This window comes from Danaus plexippus, chromosome 17 (genome assembly GCF_018135715.1).
Source record: "Danaus plexippus chromosome 17, MEX_DaPlex, whole genome shotgun sequence".
Lineage (NCBI taxonomy): Eukaryota > Metazoa > Arthropoda > Insecta > Lepidoptera > Nymphalidae > Danaus > Danaus plexippus.
The window spans coordinates 5,929,625-5,948,992 of record NC_083548.1 but is presented as its reverse complement, the minus strand read 5'-3'; the positions used below and the strand labels follow the sequence as shown (position 1 = coordinate 5,948,992).

At 31.3% G+C, this 19,368-nt stretch overlaps 3 protein-coding genes across 3 annotated transcripts; 2 read left to right on the top strand and 1 right to left on the bottom strand.

The window, feature by feature from the left end:
* Positions 1-1,158: 1,158 nt before the first annotated feature.
* On the top strand, positions 1,159-6,885 carry LOC116771570 (sperm flagellar protein 2-like). Its single transcript, XM_032663455.2, has 2 exons — positions 1,159-4,523; positions 4,598-6,885. Exons 1-2 carry the CDS (start codon positions 1,210-1,212, stop codon positions 6,633-6,635), a joined length of 5,352 nt encoding a protein of 1,783 aa, XP_032519346.2. The 5' UTR covers positions 1,159-1,209; the 3' UTR covers positions 6,636-6,885.
* Positions 6,886-6,941: 56 nt separating this feature from the next.
* LOC116771410 (beta-1,4-N-acetylgalactosaminyltransferase bre-4-like) lies at positions 6,942-8,573 on the bottom strand. Its single transcript, XM_061523258.1, has 5 exons — positions 8,479-8,573; positions 8,033-8,130; positions 7,615-7,798; positions 7,152-7,274; positions 6,942-7,065 (listed from the first exon to the last, which is right to left on the bottom strand). Exons 1-5 carry the CDS (start codon positions 8,571-8,573, stop codon positions 6,942-6,944), a joined length of 624 nt encoding a protein of 207 aa, XP_061379242.1.
* A 3,933-nt stretch (positions 8,574-12,506) lies between these two features.
* On the top strand, positions 12,507-18,653 carry LOC116771318 (beta-1,4-N-acetylgalactosaminyltransferase bre-4-like). The gene is made up of 6 exons (XM_032663142.2): positions 12,507-12,619; positions 16,767-16,864; positions 17,160-17,340; positions 17,640-17,762; positions 17,999-18,094; positions 18,460-18,653. The coding sequence occupies exons 1-6, from the start codon at positions 12,543-12,545 to the stop codon at positions 18,632-18,634; spliced, it is 750 nt and encodes a 249-aa protein (XP_032519033.1). The 5' UTR covers positions 12,507-12,542; the 3' UTR covers positions 18,635-18,653.
* The last annotated feature ends 715 nt before the right edge of the window (positions 18,654-19,368 follow it).

The window sequence follows — 19,368 nt, the reverse complement described above, 5'->3', positions numbered from 1 at the left end:
CTTATCCTATTCTTTTTTTATATATAATTTTTTATATTAGGATATTTAAAAAAAATCCTAATTTTTTTAAATAATTTATTTTAAGAATTTTTTTTAAATATCCTCAAATAAAAAAAAATAGGATAAGGATTTTCTTTAATAATATATATTGGGATATTAAAAACATCTTAAAAGATAAAAAAAATCCTTATCCTGTTAAAGCTTGTGCAAAGCTACCAAAATATTTTTTTAGTTGGATAAGATCCATAAAGTAAATATTCTTTTGGGCGAACTCGTGAGCCAGATTAATAAACCATCTCAAGAAACGAAAAAATTTATTGTAAGGTTTGGTAGCTTGCACGAAATCGCAAATCGCTTCATAAAAATATAAAGTCCGTGTAGTAGACCACACTGCGTGACCTTAACCAAAGGCAGTATACATGAGAAAATTAGGAAAATGTTTTCTTAATTATATGTGAAATCATCAAAATCTTAATGTAGTGTATTATTCAGTACGCCTTGTTTATATTTATTTTCTACATTTATGTATTTTGTGTAATTAAATTTATATAATTGTGATCGTAAATCGATGGGTATCGTATATTTTTTTAAATCTGGGAAGGCAATTAAGCAATAATTTAAATATAAAAATATATATAGGTGAACAATTTCTTATAATGTTTTTAAAGTTTTTAAATAATGCCATGTCATAATTCTAAAGGACTGATTGTGTATCAATAATTATTTGAATGTACTCAATAATCATTACTCATTATAATAATATATATTCTATTTTATTCCTGAGTAGAAAAAGGATACATGTAAGGCAAAATAAAAATTTCAATCTCTGTAATAACTATTTAACACTAATCATCTGCAAAAAAGGGTACACTTCCTTGGCCTTGCAAAACCCCATATAAGTTGCAGATAGTTGACTTCAGCTGAGCTCTCACATTTTCAAGGATTAAAGTTATTTCATTTTGTGTTTTCAAGATAACAGGCTTATATGCATTTTCATTAACGTTTTTAGTGTGCTACTAAAATGTTTTATTTATACCACTTAAAAATTATTTATATTCATGTATATACGTATTTTTTCTTAATATTAAATATATAAACTTATTACTAATATAACACCTATTCAAATCTTTTGAATGATGTAATGATCAATGACAAATGGTCAAACAGTTTTACAATAGTTTTATTTAATTATTACATATTATCACAATTATGGCAGAGATTTTAAAGGAGTGGCTGTCAAAAAGATTACAACGTCCTATAAAATGGGAAGCTGAAGAATTTGGGGACATCATGAAGAATGGATATATAATATCCTGTGTACTGAGAAGTTACTATGTTATCGACGACGAGAAACATTACCTGATGAGATCTAGTAATTTAAAGGAAGATATAACAAGCAATTGGAAACTTTTGAGGGAATGGTTACGAGGTATTGAAATAAATTTGAGTGACACAGATTTAACGAATATTATGAATGGAAAAGGTTCTGCACTACTTCGTTTATTCTATCAACTGTTCCTTCATTTGGATAAACGAGATAGGATAAATTTTATCAAAGAAGAAAGGAAAAAAGCATCTGCCTTAGTAGAAAAGTTGGATCATCGATTCACAGTCAATAAAGTGGATGAAGAGCGGCCATCAGTTGTTGATGACCTTTCGAAACCGCTTCTAGATCAAAGACAATTTATTGACTGGCAGAGAAAGAAGGCCAAGGAAGTACAAGAAATTTACGATTTTATAAGACACAAATACTCCAAGATGCTTTCAAGAATAGATGAATCTAAAACTCCCTTTCAGAACCCCCCAGTTAAGCCGAAAAAAAAACCGAATAAAGACAAAAAGGAAATGGATAAATTTGAAAAAAGATATCCTTGTGAATTTCATAACTACACTTATGAGGAATTATTAAACTTAGAAGAAAAGGCACTTGAAAAAAAAAATTCACTTATAGATACAGAATGGGCTAAAAACTATATGGACAACTTATTTACGCGAATGCATAACAAATCGGATTCAGAAGAGTTCCAGAAGCAATTGAGAAACGTTTTGAGCGGCTCATTATGGGACCTTTCAGTTGCTGAAGAAGAATCAAAATTAGATACCGATCTTGCAAAAACAGTTATGAAACTGTCACAATTTGAAAAGCAAATGTGTACTCAAATAATGGAGACTAAACAACAGGCCCGAAACTTAGTAAAAAATAGAATTTTAGGTGAAGTCGAATTCGCTGATCAAAGAACACAACAATTTAACCAGTTTCTAGATAACGTTAAAGAAGAAATTAATTTGGGTGTAGCTGAAATAGATTTTGAAAAACGGAGGCAAGATATGTTACATCAAAGACTATATGCTGAGAAAATGAAAAGGAAAAGGCAACATTACTATGACATATGTTACGATACTATGCTGTCCATTGTAGATTATGCTACGAAGTACGCTTACTTTAAAAAACTATTAGGAGATGAAATACCGGATCATTTTATTCACGAGTGGAAAATTCTGTATTTCAAGAAACAACCTATCTTCGATTTGCTTAGTCCCATGGAAGAAATTTTAAAAGATGTAGAATTTGAAGCAGAGAAAACTCCTGATGAGGAAGAAATAATACGTTTAGAGTTAGATAGACAAGAGGCTTTAAATGAAGAGGAATTTATCGAATATCACAATTACTTACCACCATGGAAATTAGAATTGTTAATACCAAACTATGATAGTGAATGTGAAGATAGAAAATATGAATATTTGGGGTCAAGGATTCTAGGACATTTAATCTATACTTTACTCGAAATAAAGTACCCTTATCCACCACAAAGACCACCAGCTGAGTTACCAAATTTTTTTGCAAAAGCCATTTTACGGGGGCTCCCTGATAGATCTATAACAGTTGCTATGCAGATATTATTAAATACTCAAAAAATACACGTAGTTCGATTGGAATCGGCTATAAACTTCTGTTTAAGAAAGTTCAAAGTTGAGATGATTGGTTGCACTGACATAGAACTGTCATTTGATAAATTTATCGCCGCTGCTCAGGAGGAAGAGACAAGGGAATTGATAAAATTGGTGAAAACTGAAGATGAAATCATATGCAAAAGTAGCGAAACCAACTCTTTATTATTGCTAGGACCTACACCAGCCAATACGAAGCAGACCCAAACACCAAAAACTATACCAGAAGAAGACATAACTTTGTCAACTGCAGCAGAACTTGGTAGATATGCGTACGAATCATTAAATTTTGGCGATACACTTACAGATCACTTACTTTCAGCCATGATTGTTGAGTACATAAAAGATCAAGAGGATATTAATGGATTTGTTATAATAAATTATCCAAATTCTTATCGTGAAGCACAAATTTTAGAGGAAACTTTTTCTGGTCGTCCACCACCAGATGAAGGTGAATTAGACGACAGAGATGATATTTATCTGGAAGAAAGTATTAGTAAACATAGGAAAAAGGAGAAAGACCCCTTCAAAGATATTAGAATTTCAAGACTAGTTAATGATCCTCACAAAAAAAGGCTTGACAACCCGTTTACTAGTTATTTCACATGTTATCTTAATTTGAAAGAAACAGAAAACATCTTACATGAAATATTTATCTGGAATTTGGCTGAAGATAATTCTGAGTTAATAGATAGATTTTATGCTGCTCTAGGTATCAATTACAGCATGTATTATGAGGTGATAGAAAAAGACCAGCTGGCTTTGATATGCAAATATATAATTGGAGATTTTACTATGCCTCTCAAGTCTTACGACAATTTGTTTGGAGACAACGTTTTAAGCGTTTTAGAATTTCCTACTTCAGAAGACAAAAGAACAAAATCAAAAGTTGTGAAACCAGAAACATCCAATGGCAAATCTAAAGAAAGATTACGGCGAAGTTCTAAATTAAGTAAAATATCTTTTACTAATGATTTGGAAGTAGTGAAAGCCCCAGAGTCTTTAGAGGAAGTTCATGATGATATAACACGTATAGAAATAATCGAAGAAGAAGAATTTCAAAGTAAAACATCGTCAGGTGTCTTTAGTGTGGAAGAAATCAAATTGTTAGCGGGAGAAGAAGATTGGGATTATGGTGAATTACCTATACCAGAAATAATAGGAGTGGCGTTAGCCACATGTTGGGAAGTCATAGAAAAGTCCTATATTAACGACATAAAGCAATTATTATTCGGAAAAAGATTGCAAATGAACTGTCTTGTTCCATATACAAGGTTCATAAAGGATAAAATGGAACAAATTATAACGCTACCATCAAAAAAACAAGATTTAATCAGCGATTTCCAAAAAGAATATAATGATTTTGAAAACGATTGGCGAGATGTACATTCAACTAAAAATGAATGGCATTGCAGGATTAAAGATTTGCAACACCATCTATACCGTATATGTGACGAAAGAAAGTTACATGCTGAACAACAACGAAAATCACTTATTTGTGAAAATTGGGCTATGGAGGAATTGACCTCTATGGTCAATACCTACATATCTTGTATGCAAGCTGAATTAAACAGGTATAAAATAAAACTTTACTAATAAAACTGTGAAAAAAAAATATATAAAAACAATAATTTTCATTTTATTTCAGATCTATTTTAACGTATCAAGCGTTGCATGATTTCTACTTCACAATGATAAAACGTTCTCCACCAAATGACAGATTGTCATCTAAAGAATTAACAAAACTTTTAAAGGAAAGCGACGAAAGCTCTGGAAACAGAAAAGGTGGTGAGGATAAAGTGTTCAGACAACTTAAATCTGCATTCCTAGACTTGCAACTACGAAATATAGAAATTGATTATACTAACAACCCCTTTAATACTATTATTGACAATAATATAAAATTTGCTCTTAAAATAATTAAAGACACCAACGACAACTATAGGTCCATTATAAGTCGTGAGTATAGTGAAATAGCTAAAATTGTTCCAACTGCAAAGAAAAAGGATGAAAGCACATCTGAAGATTCAATACATACTGAAATGAATTTTAAAGACAACGCTTTGAAGTGCATTGAAGAATGGACTATGGGAATAAATGGGGAAATGTTCAGAGCGGATTTACGACTGCTCGCAATACAGTATATGTGCTATAAAGATATGAAATTGTTTAATGATCAAGTTTATAGAACCTTTACGGAAATTCAAGAATTTATAAACAGCTACTACTTAAATGAGATAAAGTCAGTGGATCGGCTATGCAAATATTTACAAATGGCAGTAGAAGACGGGAAAAAGGTTCCCGAAACGCTTATTCTAGAACAAGACACTTTTATAATAGATCCTAATCTAATTCAGTTTTCTGAGCCAGAACCAGAAAGAGATACTGGAATTTTAAAGGAATTCGTTAATGAAACAGAGTTTAAAGTTGCGCAGCTAGCAAGATTACGAACTCAATTCAAAATTGTGGCTCCGAAGGGAATAATTTTATTACAAGCTTTTATATATTTGATACAGGACTTTATATTCTTCGGAAAAGAATCATGTGAAGGTCCCATTTTTCCGGATGCATGGAAACAGGTGAATCCAGAGCAAATTCCAAAATTAGTGTATACCATGTTTGGTGATACAGTTTATGTCGATTGGCGGGATTTTCTTATTTACTGTCTTAACATTAGATTTCCTACAATAGATGAATTATTGATACTGCGAAAAACCTTTCGTTGTATTGATCTTGAGTCAACAGAGACAATTTCTAGGCAAGATTTCGTATCTGAGAAACTTTGGTTCGAAGACGATTTTGATTTGGAAGATACTCAAGCTGTATTGCGAATCAACTTGATCAAACATTTCGTATTTGAGCTTTATGAAATTGCTGAGGATGTTATGAATTATTCTGCTTTCCTGCTAGCACTTTGTAAAAGTTCAGATCCTGTTGAGGGATTTGCTATGGCTTTATCTATGGCTGTTGGCAAAAAGGTTTGCTATTTGATGGAAGAATGCCATGAAGTTGTATGTAAGCTGATCAAGGAAAAGAAATATCGAGATGAATGCTACACCTGTGCTCTCAAATGTACTAACCAATTCTTGGATAAGGTTATTGCGAATGTGATTAGTACTTGTGAAGGTACCACTATTATAGAATTAGAGTATTCAGAACCACTACCGGAGACCGATAAGAAAGGAAAAAAAGGTAAAGGTCAAAAAGCTAAAAAGATTGAAAGCACTCTCAGTGCTAGGTTACCAAAACTGCAAAAAAGTGGCATCAGTCGTAGTAAGATCACGCAATCTGCAATTAACGTGAAAACTACTTTTATTTGTCCGCCGTGTGAAGAAGACACTGAAATAACTGAGGAGAAGCCTCCGGAGAAAGAAGAAGTGGAAGAAGAACAAAAATATGAACCACAAGTAGATGTGAATTTAGCTTATACTATTAGTCAAGCTGCTTTGTGGAACGTGTTAAAAATATGCCTGCCGTGGCATTTTGAGTTAATACCAGAAGTAAAAGTGACTCCATATCTTGAACAAGTGAATGCAGTGATAAAGGAATTAGAAGTTTACACAGATAATAAAGATATATATGTATGCAAGTTCGTAAAAGATCCAAATGTTTGCACCATTATACACAAATCCAAAAAATTTGAAGCTCTTAATCTAGCGCAAGAAATTAGGAAAATCATTATGTAAAAATATTCAATGATATCATTTATTTAAAGCTTCATACATTTTCTTATATATAATTTAATATATTATTGGAATTAGAAACATCTGTATTGTTTGTTCGTCATTCGATTATCTGGATTTACGTCTGACAGAATGTGCGTGAAAAGTTTTTCCTTTGTGATGTTGACGAGTCTGAACTCAATTGAATTAAGCCCCTCATTTTTGTATCTTTTTTCGGCAGAATAAAGCATCATTTTACTGAAAATTAACATAATTGTTATCATTGAACTAATCCAATGAAAATGTTGCAGTAATTCGTTTCATACAGGATTATGTATTTATGACCAGATATACTTGCTTTTGGGAGTTCTCTTTTGCCGGAGAATGAGGTAGAGTTGCGTATCTCCCCAATGAGTAGCTATAATGTAACACAGGGAACTTTTGTGCCTGCAATCTAATACAAATAAATCACTTATAAACCACTCATTGCGTTCGAAAGTAACTCTGTAAACTACAACATACGTGTAATGAATGTCAAACCTGGCGTACATGTCGTCGTCTTCTGCCCCCCAATCCCAATAATAATTCGAATAACCGTTTACAGCTTCGTAATGAGTAGGCTTTAGAATAGTCACACCACCAAATAACCCATAATATGGCAGTCTAAAGAAAACGGAAAGTTAACTTAAGCACGATCTTAATTGCAAATTGTTACTTAGAAAATGTAATGCTGTCAGTTTTTAAAACCTGTATAAAATTCTTGAATTCTATATTTATAATATAAATATGCAATAAAATTTCAGTCAAAACTAAAATTAATTTAAATTTGCAATTATAATGTTCGTCGTCAGCTATTTTGTCAATATTTAATGTAAGAGACTAGTGTCCTGAAAATATAAAGTCGATAAATTTTGTTTTAATAAACTAATGGGAACGAATGAATTGACCCTAAAGGAATATCTAAAAGATTTATCTTAAAAGAGAATATTAAAAAAAATTATACCTGAAATCATAACAGTCCACCGCCGATGACATGTGAGTAGGTTGTTGAGGACAGGAGTACAATACTCTGCCGTCGATCGGGAGAAGATCTACATCATGGAAGACGTAGCAATGCCAATTACCAAACACTCGTGATACTGTATAGCCTATGTTGAATAATGCTCCTTTATTGAATCTGTCCTTATCTTAAGAAACAGATAATAAAGTCATTTAGATGGTTATCCCATTGAAGTAATGTACGGACCCTAATGAAATTTAGCAAGAAACTTTCTCTAATAAATTTAGAAGGATTCATTTTATAATATACGAGTATAACTTGATGAAATTTTTCTGAAAGAGTTACACTTTTAATTTTACTATTTAATATTAAACTTACCTATATATATTGTATGTAAACTGTATGGTTTTATTTTATTTACCTATTTGTTCTATCAGGAAAATTTGGTATTCCAATAGTTGCTTTTTCATGAACTTATGCATGTGGTTTAGAAATATTATAAGATTTGTTTTCCTGTCTCTGAAATAAAGATGTCATGAACAAGCTAACAGCGGGTCTAGGCGGAACATATATAATTTATTTATATATAATTTAACGTTGGTTTATGATTAAGAATACTGAGTACGCTCTGTATGCAGGTAATTTGACATTTATTATAAAAACTGATAGTAAGGGATTTCTTTTTGCAGAGGTATCAAGTCTCCCTTAACATTCAATAAAAATACTAATACTCATTTACAATTTTCTCTAAATATCCAATATAATCTAGGGTAATATAACATTCAAAATATGAATGGGCAGCGGTACTTACCGCTCTATTTAGATTTCATTAAAAATTTTGTGTAACTCAATAAATATGTTGCTCACCTGTATGGTATTAATATAGCAACTCTGTACTTGGCTCTACACCTGGTTGGTGCATGAAACCCTCCCGCGAGTATTTCTTGGTATTTTATTTCCATTAATTTAAGGTTAGAAACATTTTTATTCACCGTTATGGGCCCTGGAAGTAGGGATTAAATGCCATAACAATACCGTCCGCTTTAAAAAGAGCATAAGGGTAATATGGTTCACGGTTATTGTATATCACTAATGACGTACTCAAAAAATAAAAACATTTATGAATTAGTAATAAAATATAAATGCTTCGTTGAAAATCTCTTTATTAATTTCATATTTTTGAATATATTAAAGTACCCACCTAATTCGGATAGATTCAATTTACAAAACGGAATAATATGTGACCTCAGACTTTTTGGTTGTTCAACTGAAAAGAATTTTTATAGTACATTTATATAGACTCCAATTAATTCATTTATAAGGGATACCAAATTAAATTGGTTTTATAGACTTTATCTAACATGATTTAAGGAAGTACGGGCTAACATTTTCTGTTTTTGTTCGGAGGAATCTCTTGTTACCTCAAGTCGATGAGATATTTATTTAAGGATATAATATATGATGTTATTTTGGAAAATATTTAATTCCACTTACCAGAAAAATTAAAGAGGTGTTTATGATTTAAAAATAGTTTATAAGTCCAAATGTCCGGCGCTGATACGTAGTTGGATGGTATTTCTGTAAACAACATAATTATTTCATTATGCAGTAATGGAGGTGACATTTTTTGATTTTTTACAGGATCACGGGTTCTATAAACTTTCAGCAAAAAAAAACTTTTAGTAGACACGTATAAAAGATGTCAGCGCTGAAGAAATTGGACCCTCCTATTAAAACTCTTTATTCGTGATCTCTTTTCAATTCATCTAAGCAGACAAAATGAGTTTGGAATCGTTTGTTCACCAAAAGAGAATAACAGAGATCCTTCGAATATATTTTAAAATAAATTTTTTATGGTTCTACATCCCATTTGGAGTACTCTATAGAACAGAAAATACTTACTTGGATTAAAGTTAACGTAGCACTTTTCAATATTATAATAAAAAAAAAGCACAATAACCGCTTTAAAAACGAGAAAGAACAATAATATTTTACTTCCATTCAATTGAAAGAACCGTGTAGAATGAATGGTCTTAATGAAACAGTTCACAGATTTTAATCCGGTTTTTATATATTTCGATTTGATTTTCATTTGCGATTTTATATGTTGGTACGTGGAGCTGTTGAGAGAAAGTTACTGAAGATAAGACAAGCTGCTCTCGCTGTTTATATTTTTGTTTACGAATATTTCATTAAACAGAGTTATTAAAACAGAATGAGGTTTATAGCCTTAACTGAAAATAAGATGATCTCTGATAATTTATTACTATTTGAAGAGAATTTGTTAGACAATAGAAAACTTATATTCTGTTTTTTTATTGGAAATATTATATATTGCAATAAATAGATGTCACAAAAAAACTGAGACAAAAGATTTAACAAATTATGATAGTTATAGATAGCTTTATGAATAAATCAATTTGAATGTTCGGATATACTTTAATAATAATTAATAATTTTGTATAAGAATTTAGTGAAGGTAACGGAAAAAAATTATAAAAACATCAACAAAATATATTCGGATATTGTCAAACAACATCCCGTTTATAGTAAAGAGAACATTCACTGTTACAAAATTAGTGACAACTCCATTCTTACATCGACTATGCTTGTTAAAATTTTAAAGAGATCCCGTTGAAAAATGTTTAACTTTTTGCCAGTGAGAAAATTCATGAAACTGTTTGGAACGACACGACCAAAGAGTAAGTTTAGTTGCATTCATGATAACCCCTTTTCTACTCGACTACGTCTAATCATAAAGGAAGGGTTTTTTTAGAGGTTTACAATAGGTAATTCGAACTATTTAAGAGCAAAACTTAGGACTATATCTTTATACGCTTATTCCAAGTTTGTTTTGAATCTACAAACGGAACTACGACAGTTTTTTTATTCGTAAATTTTCACACATTATAGACTTAACGTAAGCCGGGGAATGAGAAATGATTTGTTTGTACAACTATCCAAACTCGGGCTGAGCATAGATATCAATTTTGTATTTATATATTTTCAGTAACATTCCAAAATCCAGTATTTTTATTATGAAAAACTTTTTTCGGAAACTCATATTCCGTTTTTTAAATTGAACTAATATTTTATGTTGTAAAAGAAATATATTTCGAAACAGAAATTAAATACAAAGTTTACTAGCAATCTTTTTTAAAAACAAACATAGCCAGAGGGTAGAAGCGTTGGCAAGCTATCAAAAGGTTGTAGGATCGATACTGTCTGGACCCGTTTAATATCCTCCCCGGATGTTACGTATTTCTTATTAATTTCCCAACGAACTCTCACATTTTGCATAACCACTGAATTTAATTAAAAACTAACAAAATTTCTTATGAGTATCGGCTATATTAACTCTATGTTTTGGCCTTTGGTTACTCCTTCCTACGTTACGTGATAAAAAATCATAAATATTAAGTAGTTTAATAATAATTTTTAAAGTCCTCCGAGTTTGAATTATATCGTTAAAGTCAGCCGCAGTGCGGAATTTGTCCAAATGACCACATTTATGTATGTTTTAATTAATTATTTGTGAAATAGAATTAATTGGCATACTGAAATACAGCGCAACGAAAAATTTTATAACAAAAATTGCAATGACTTTGTCATATTTAGTTAACAGCTATTTAGATTTATAAATATATTATACGAATGTTGCAACTTATAAGAGTTAATAAGTTTTGTTTGACGAATAACTTTCTTAATAAAATATACTAGCGTTTCTTAATTATTAGTCCTAATTTGCTTACGGTATTCAGTTTTCAATTAATTTTTAATGTAGTTTTCAATAGTAACAAAAAGTATATGATAAAAAGAGTAAATAGTAAAATTAGATTATTTAAAATATTGTGGTATATTTCTTTGATCTTTGCATCGTAGTTCAGTAACGGATAAATCGATTTCGGTGAGATGTTTTTCATTTGAAAACCAGTTTCCTTGCAATAGGATTTGGTTAATATCGGTCCAGCAGTGTGAGAGTATCAGCTCTTGTTCAGAATGATGTTAGGTTAGGTTAATTTTACTCGATGGAGTGTTTCACGCCTGCCATCATAATCGTGTTATAACAATGAATGCGTAGATGATGTTTTAAAATGTAATAAATTCAGTTGTTTTAAGTTAAATCTAAACTTGAAGTTTATATAGTTGTATTTAAAAATGTATATTTATGTCAATCTGAAAACTTGGTACTGTACGAAACATAAACATGAAAACTGCCGTGTTACCTGATTTCTACTTCCATTGTAAATAATTCATTTTTTATAATGTTTTTTTTATTTCTCTCTAGAAAAGGAACGCGAATTATGTTCTCTGACCGATTGTTTGGAGAAAAAGGTCACTGAAAAAGGTCATACGCAAATATATTTCTTGGTTTTCGTCATTACTGTTACGTGCTGTGTTTATTTACATTTAAATTATAACTTGAAGACGGATACAAGCGTTAATTTATTGACATTCAGATCTTCTGAGGAGGCAAATAAAAGTAAGTTTTAACAGAACCTCTATACTTATACACTTAATAACTAAGTTTGTCAGTTTGTTAAGGCCCTGCCACTCAATCGATTGTTAATTTTTGACAACACATCATTCAGTGTAATGTAAATCACAATGGATTTAGCGTATGGTGAAAGTAAATTTAGACATGAATAAACTTTTACCTATTTATTTAAAAAAATAAATAAAACTGACATATACACTTATAACATCCATACAAAATACCTTGAAATATATTATACTTGTTTTTTTAGCGACCGTGATTAAAACAGATAATTCGTTGCCTTTGTGTTATTATAAAAAGGAAATATCTGGTGAGTTTGACGGATTAATTAGTTTTTATTCTTGTAGAACTACCACGGTAATTTTTTTTCTGTGTTATAGGCAAGTTATTTATAAACAAATCTGTGACAGAGGTATCTGAGGTCGATTACCCCATGGTTCAAAATGGTGGATACTACACTCCTGAGAATTGCAGATCGAGACATAAAGTGGCCATAATTGTCCCCTACAGGTATTATTCTTTATGTCGCTCTTGTCAAAAAAGTGTAATTGGATAACTTATTTCCTATCTAACTCATTACACAGTACTATTGTTTTACTTATTATTCATTATTGTTTTTTTTAACTTTTAGACAAACTTGGGAGATATCTTCATATCTTTTTTCGGTCACAACCTTCGCCTAAACTTATTTGACAGAATTATAATTTTTGGCCACGCTTAAGAGTTTTTGAATTGCACGTGCTTAGCACGTTTTTAGCTGTAAGATGTAAGACATAGGATATTTTTTTATATTGGTACAGAAGATTGAACTTTTATAATAAAAAAACACGTACATACTATCTCCAAATCGAACCCGTTTGTAGAAAAATTAGACTTCACGTAAGTAAGTCCACGTGCGATAGTCTCTGGTGTGACAGTAACAAACGTACACACATGCATCATATATTGCTTCGCCACATAACGGTAATTCGGCATAATCATTCCGAGTATTTATCGTCCGGTTCATAAATCTATTTATGAATCGCTTTTATTGTTAATTTCGTAACAAACATAATATTTCAAAAGTTTTATTGTCCGTCATATAAAATTAGGTTCATAATTTATAACGGAATGAAGTGTTCTTGTTTATTTCCCACGTAACTCCGCTTCGAGTATTTGGGAGTTGAGGTTATTTCCATATTTATTTACCTTGACGACTTATTTGTCCTAAAGGAATTTAAAATATATTTGGGAAAAAATGTATAGATTATGTTTTAGATATCAATTTTTGGGTAGTGAAAGTTTTATTACATTCGCAAACATTTTTCCTCGATATGTGGAACACGCATTACATCTGATTTCAGAATGGGGATTGTAAAAGTGGCTCAACAAAGTAGACAATGCTTATTTACGGGGGCGTGCACAGAGTTTTGGAGTAGGGTAAGCAGAATATGTTTGAAAAAAAAAATTACACATCATTATTTACTCCTCTAAAAAATCCTCACACCTGCCCTTTGTGATTATTTAAATTTTGTCATCAAACGACAACATTGAAAATGTACTCCTAATTATTTTGCTTAAAAAACCATCACAATTACAGACCCCACAGCTATAGTTTTCTATAATAATACGTCAATAAATTCACTAATTAGCAAATTAATAAAAAATGGCGAAAACAATATTTGAACGGTATACCGACAAATTGAATAGTCCCTTTTCATTTGACAATCTACTCAGGTGCTACGAGGTTTTAAACGAGTAGGGTAAAGGAAGCAGTGCATTTCGAACACTAACACATGCATAGTTTTTGCACACACACATACACACAACACACATTTGTTGATCGTCCTTGAAATTCTTTGTATGGAATGTATGCACCGAGTAGTTGTGCATACGGCCGCTTTGGCTAGGAAGCGGCGCTAGCCGTTAGCAGTAACCTATCTAAAATTTTAATTTTTACATTGATAGATGGCACTTCTATGAATTTTGTAAACATTTGTATTTCGTAATGTATGATAAATTAGAATTATATATTTCGTATTTAGAATAAACATTACTGAAGAATATATTAAAAAATCTGGAGCTGTTAAAAAGGCATATAAATATCTAACCAACTCAAAACATGTGATGAACCAACTTCAAGATGGGAAAAAATCTATAGTCACGAGCGGAGATGAAATCATGCTGATAGCCACCAATTTTTACCAGCAACTGTATGCGTCCCAAGAAAATACAAACGCTGAATACAGTTATCTGTCGAAATAACGAGGAAGTACCCAAATTTACCAAAAACGAAATTGAATGTTCCATAAAGTCATTGAAACCAGAAAAAGCCCAGCATCTGATGGCATTACAAATGAAATGATTATTGCCGCCATAGACGCCTTGACTTTGCCATTAACAAAACTATTTAATTTAATTCTATCAACAAAAGAAATTCCTAAACAATGGACATGTTCTGATATCATCCTGCTTTTCAAAAAAGGAGACCCGAAATCAATTTCAAATTACAGGCCGATCAGTCTTACGAACTGTCTCTATAAAGTGTTTGCAATGACTCTACTTCGCCGTCTTGCCTATATCTTAGATAAACACCAGCCAGTAGAGCAAGCTGGTTTTGTAAAGGGCTTTTCGACGACTGAACACATCCACACTTTGAAACTTATCATTGAAAGATACAACGAGTACGACCTTCCACTCTACATTTGCTTTATTGATTATAGGTAAGTATTTGACTCTATATCCCATAGTGCAATTTGGCGAGCTCTATCAAGGCATGGAGTAAACAATAATTATATCATTATATTGATGGAGATTTACAATAAGAGTAAAGCTAGAATTAAAATCAGTAAGTGTTGCTCAGCCTTTAAAATTGGAAGGGGAGTGAAGCAAGGTGATCCTTTATCTCCAAAGCTATTTGTTGCGGTACTGGAAGAGATTTTCAGAGCACTACATTGGGAAGATAGAGGGTTAAAACTTAAACATATATGGCAAACGTCTCTCGCACTTGCGATTCGCAGATGACGTAGTACTGCTTTCAGAAGACCCAAAGGAAATGGAGTACATGATAGAGTCACTCAGCAAAGAGAGCAGAAAAGTAGGTCTGGTAATTAACCAGGAGAAAACTAAGGCAATCACAAACAGTGAATTTATAGCGCCAAAGTCAGAGTCAAAATAAATTGAATACGTCGGAGACTACACATACTTGGGATAATTAATATCTTTTAAGTCATGCAATGATAAAGAAGTAGAGCGAAGAATCAAAATAACATGGAACATGTACTGGGCAAGGAAAGAGATATTCAAGAGCAGTCTTCGGGTCTCACTAAAAACGAAGGCCATGCAAACTTGTTTGGTACCTTGTCTCACCTACGCTTCTCAAACATGGTCGATGTCAGCTAAACAGACTCACAAAGTTAAAGTTTGCCAACATAGCATGGAAAGAAGACTTTTGAGTCTAAAGCTAATCGACAAAGTAAGAAATCAAGACATTAGAAAGATCGCCAAGGTACAGGACATAGCTAAAGCAATAATGAGTCATAAATGGAAGTGGGCTGGACATGTACAAAGATCACCACGGAACAAATGGTCCAAAAGTGTCATAAATTGGTACCCTATGGTCAAACGATGGAGTGATGACATAGTTGCCACTCCTGGAATAACTGTGGCAAGAGTAGCCAAGAATAAAGACATTTTGAGACAAATGGAGGTGGGTTTTACCGCCAGAGCCATCCTTACAACAGACTACTAACAAATTAGGATAAACAAACAGTTACTAACACAACCAAAATATTTAAATTGTACAGTTTGTAAGGAATAAAATAAAGCTATTATTATTATTATTATCAATGTATGATAAAAAGTATGTAAGTAAGAATTAAACAATGTAGGTTTAGTTGTTGTATAGGTAGGGTAAGCAGTGCTTATTTGCATCTATGGTGTGCACGCCACTGCTCATAAATAAGTATCCTTCGTCTAGCGTTTATATTTTCATCCAGTAAGTCTTATTGGTTAAGCTATTCATTAAAGAAAAAGAAATGATTATTTGTTAGTGCAACACTATAGTATTGATATGGTACCTTATAACGTGTGATATAACATTTTGCGGTTCCATGTTTGGAACTAGGCTTTTCTCTATAAACAATCCCACAGGCTTAGTCACAGATTATAACTTTCAGTAATGAAATTTTAACATGACATACTTTTAGGTAAGACTTCATAGTTTTCTCGTACTTGCCTCGCCTGTAAATGAATTATTGCATTTCTTATTTATATGGCTCTGTAATTCGTAGATTGAAATAATATTTTATGGTTGGATATCTTGTCTACTATTGATTTTCCATTATTGAATAGCTTTTTTCGACCAATATACCTAATAATTTCACTAAAAACATAGTTTCTATGATTACTTTTGTTAATTTAAAGGTCGTGACCGAAAGGAAATTGATAAAATAAGTGTCAGAGTTCAAATATTTCCACTTTTTTCTTTTTTATGTAAGTAGTCCTTAGTATTACTTTCGTGAAATATAAATTTAAAGAAATATATCAATAATTTAATAAAATAATAAAAACTTCAAGTGTAATGACTACAACAGAATGAAACGTAAACGTGTCAAGGGGAAATATTATAGACATAATTAGATAGTTAAGATCTAATCTTATAATGTATTTACTACAGAAATCGGAAGGAAAATCTAGCAGCATTTATTACAAATATGCACCCCTTTCTTATGAAACAGAAGTTGGAGTACCGGATATTCATTGTTGAACAGAAAGGTACACTTCAATTGTATATATTGTGGTCGTATTGTGTCCTGAGAAAGTACTTATTCTGGTGTGTATATTCTTACTCATTAAGTGTTATTGGTTAAGCTATTCATTAAAAAACAAATGAAAATTTGTCAGTGGAAGACTATAGTATTGATATGGTGTGGTAAGGTAGTATGGCGGTGGTAAAATACCAGAATTTAATTTTTTTTTGCACTTTTTGGCAAAACATTATTAAAACATTTAATTTTATGAAATATATCTATGATGATATAAAATACTTTTTCTTCGATCGATTTCTCAGGTACAGATTTCTTCAATAGAGGGCGCCTCTTCAATGCTGGTTATTTAGAGGTACGGAAGTTTGGCAATTGGAAATGTGTAGTGTTCCACGACGTGGACCTGCTTCCTCTAGATGATAGAATACTCTACTCCTGTCCAATGTGGCCAAGACACATGTGTGGCACAGTCGTGGAGGTTAAGAAGTAAGTTCTTTTACTTATTTTTATTTTGTAATATTAAATTTATATATTACATAGATTAGTAAAATGTAAAGTTTTTAGACTGTGAAATATTCCATGAACATACTAGGAATTCAATAGGTAACTATACAGTCATAACAGTGTAGCCACATTAATACAATTATTACTAACTGTAAGAATGATATTAAATCACTTCATTTCTTTTTGCTAGTTGGTGGAATATGAATGTGAATTTTGTTTTAAGTAAATAGCAATCTGCGTTATTTATGAATTGCAATTCATGTAAAAGAATTCTTCCTCAGTCCGAGTTTCCGAACACTATTCGGCGGAGTTTCCGCAATGATTCCACAGCATTTCGAGAAAGTTAACGGTTTCTCAAACGTATATTGGGGTTGGGGCGGCGAGGATAACGACTTATTTTGGAGGTTACTTTTTTATTATTTTTTTTTACAATGGGTCATATAATTAAATTCATTCCTTAAGGGATTAGAATACGAGAAGGAAGCAATGCATAATACAAAGGAATATTAGTAATCATCATAACCCTACTTTGAAAATATTCATACATGCATATATGACCAAAATCGTTGTTCAAAAAACATAGAACAGTATTACTAAGTAATAAGAATACATGTTTAAGATATTTTTTTGCTTTTTATAGGATTCGTGCCGTCGGTCTACCAATAGTCAGATACAACAAGCTTATAGCAAAATATACGTCACTTCAACATGACAAGTCGAAACCCAATACACTCAGGTAAAGGACATTATTGTTTTATTTACTTTCATCTTCGAATATTAAACTCTCGTATAAATAAAATTCCTATATAGAGCATAAATAATCATATAACATGGAAATAAAATATCATAATCATATTTATTTTACGGCTCCAACATTCTACCCTCCTTAGATCAACTTTGCCTCACCCAAAAGCAGATAAACTTTTCCCTTATCCGAAATATTTATGGATTGTGGTCATTCTTAAAATAAAACATTTTTAAGAAAATCCCTAGTGACATTAGAAGAACTATGGAAAACAAAAGTATTCGAATGTTTACAACGTTAGCGTGGAATACACAAAATTTCTATATGGTTTCTCAATAAAACTCTATAATTTTCAGATATAACCTTCTCAAAACTTTTGCGACACGTTTTTTACGAGACGGTCTTACAACTTTGGAATATGTCGTCGATAAAGTCACATTGCACCATCTCTACACGCACTTGATGCTGGATATAAACCCCAAGAAGAAAAACATTACAAAGATAATGTTAGAAGCATCTAGATGGATATAATTAAAAAAAAATACATATGTTTAGAAATTAAAAAAAAATATGTTTAGAAATTTTCAAATAAAGTTTTGATTGTGGCTTAGAGCCATATAATATGTTATATTTCTATGTACTGGTGTTTTTCTAAAAAAATTCTCACATATTTTATGCTCCTTATAATAATTATTAATTTATATATTTTTATATTCACGAATAGAATAACTTGATTTTGATAAACATGAGGATATGACAAAAAGTAATCTGCAAAATATTGAATGAGTTACAATAATTGAGATATAAGTCACCAAGATTGACAAACCTATATATCTAACAAGTTACTGACTTGTTTATGAAACGGTAATAAAGAAAATTATTAGAATTGTTGATAGGTTAAGATTATAGAATACGCACCAACTATGTGTAAAAATAATTAAAAGATTTAAACATTTATTAATATTTATTAAGTAATATATTTCTCTGATAATATGTACATTCTAAGTGTAAATTTGGATGTCATTGATTAAGTACTGCTTGAAATGGAACATACCTGTCAAAACAAATTTCAAACCAAGCAAGCCTTTATGTGTAAGAGCACAAGAATTATTGAGGTTTATTATAAAACGATATCAACGATATTTCGTTTTGGAAACGATTTTAAGAATTCTCATACATTTAAGAGTAAAATGTTATTCTGATATTATCTACACTTCATTTAAATCAAAACGTCAAACATTTTGTAAGGTAACGCTGGCAGCACC

Bases quoted from the DNA above. Each gene is read 5' to 3' on its own strand.
- LOC116771570 (XM_032663455.2), top strand. From the start codon at position 1,210: ATGGCAGAGATTTTAAAGGAGTGGCTGTCAAAAAGATTACAACGTCCT. The intron at 4,524-4,597 runs GTATAAAATAAA...ATTTTATTTCAG, and splicing joins ATGCAAGCTGAATTAAACAG to ATCTATTTTAACGTATCAAG.
- LOC116771410 (XM_061523258.1), bottom strand. From the start codon at position 8,573: ATGGAAATAAAATACCAAGAAATACTCGCGGGAGGGTTTCATGCACCA. The intron at 8,131-8,478 runs GTGAGCAACATA...TCTTTATTTCAG, and splicing joins GCTATATTAATACCATACAG to AGACAGGAAAACAAATCTTA. The intron at 7,275-7,614 runs GTATAATTTTTT...CGTTTTCTTTAG, and splicing joins GTGGACTGTTATGATTTCAG to ACTGCCATATTATGGGTTAT.
- LOC116771318 (XM_032663142.2), top strand. From the start codon at position 12,543: ATGGTTCAAAATGGTGGATACTACACTCCTGAGAATTGCAGATCGAGA. The intron at 12,620-16,766 runs GTATTATTCTTT...TATTTACTACAG, and splicing joins GCCATAATTGTCCCCTACAG to AAATCGGAAGGAAAATCTAG. The intron at 16,865-17,159 runs GTACACTTCAAT...TCGATTTCTCAG, and splicing joins ATTCATTGTTGAACAGAAAG to GTACAGATTTCTTCAATAGA.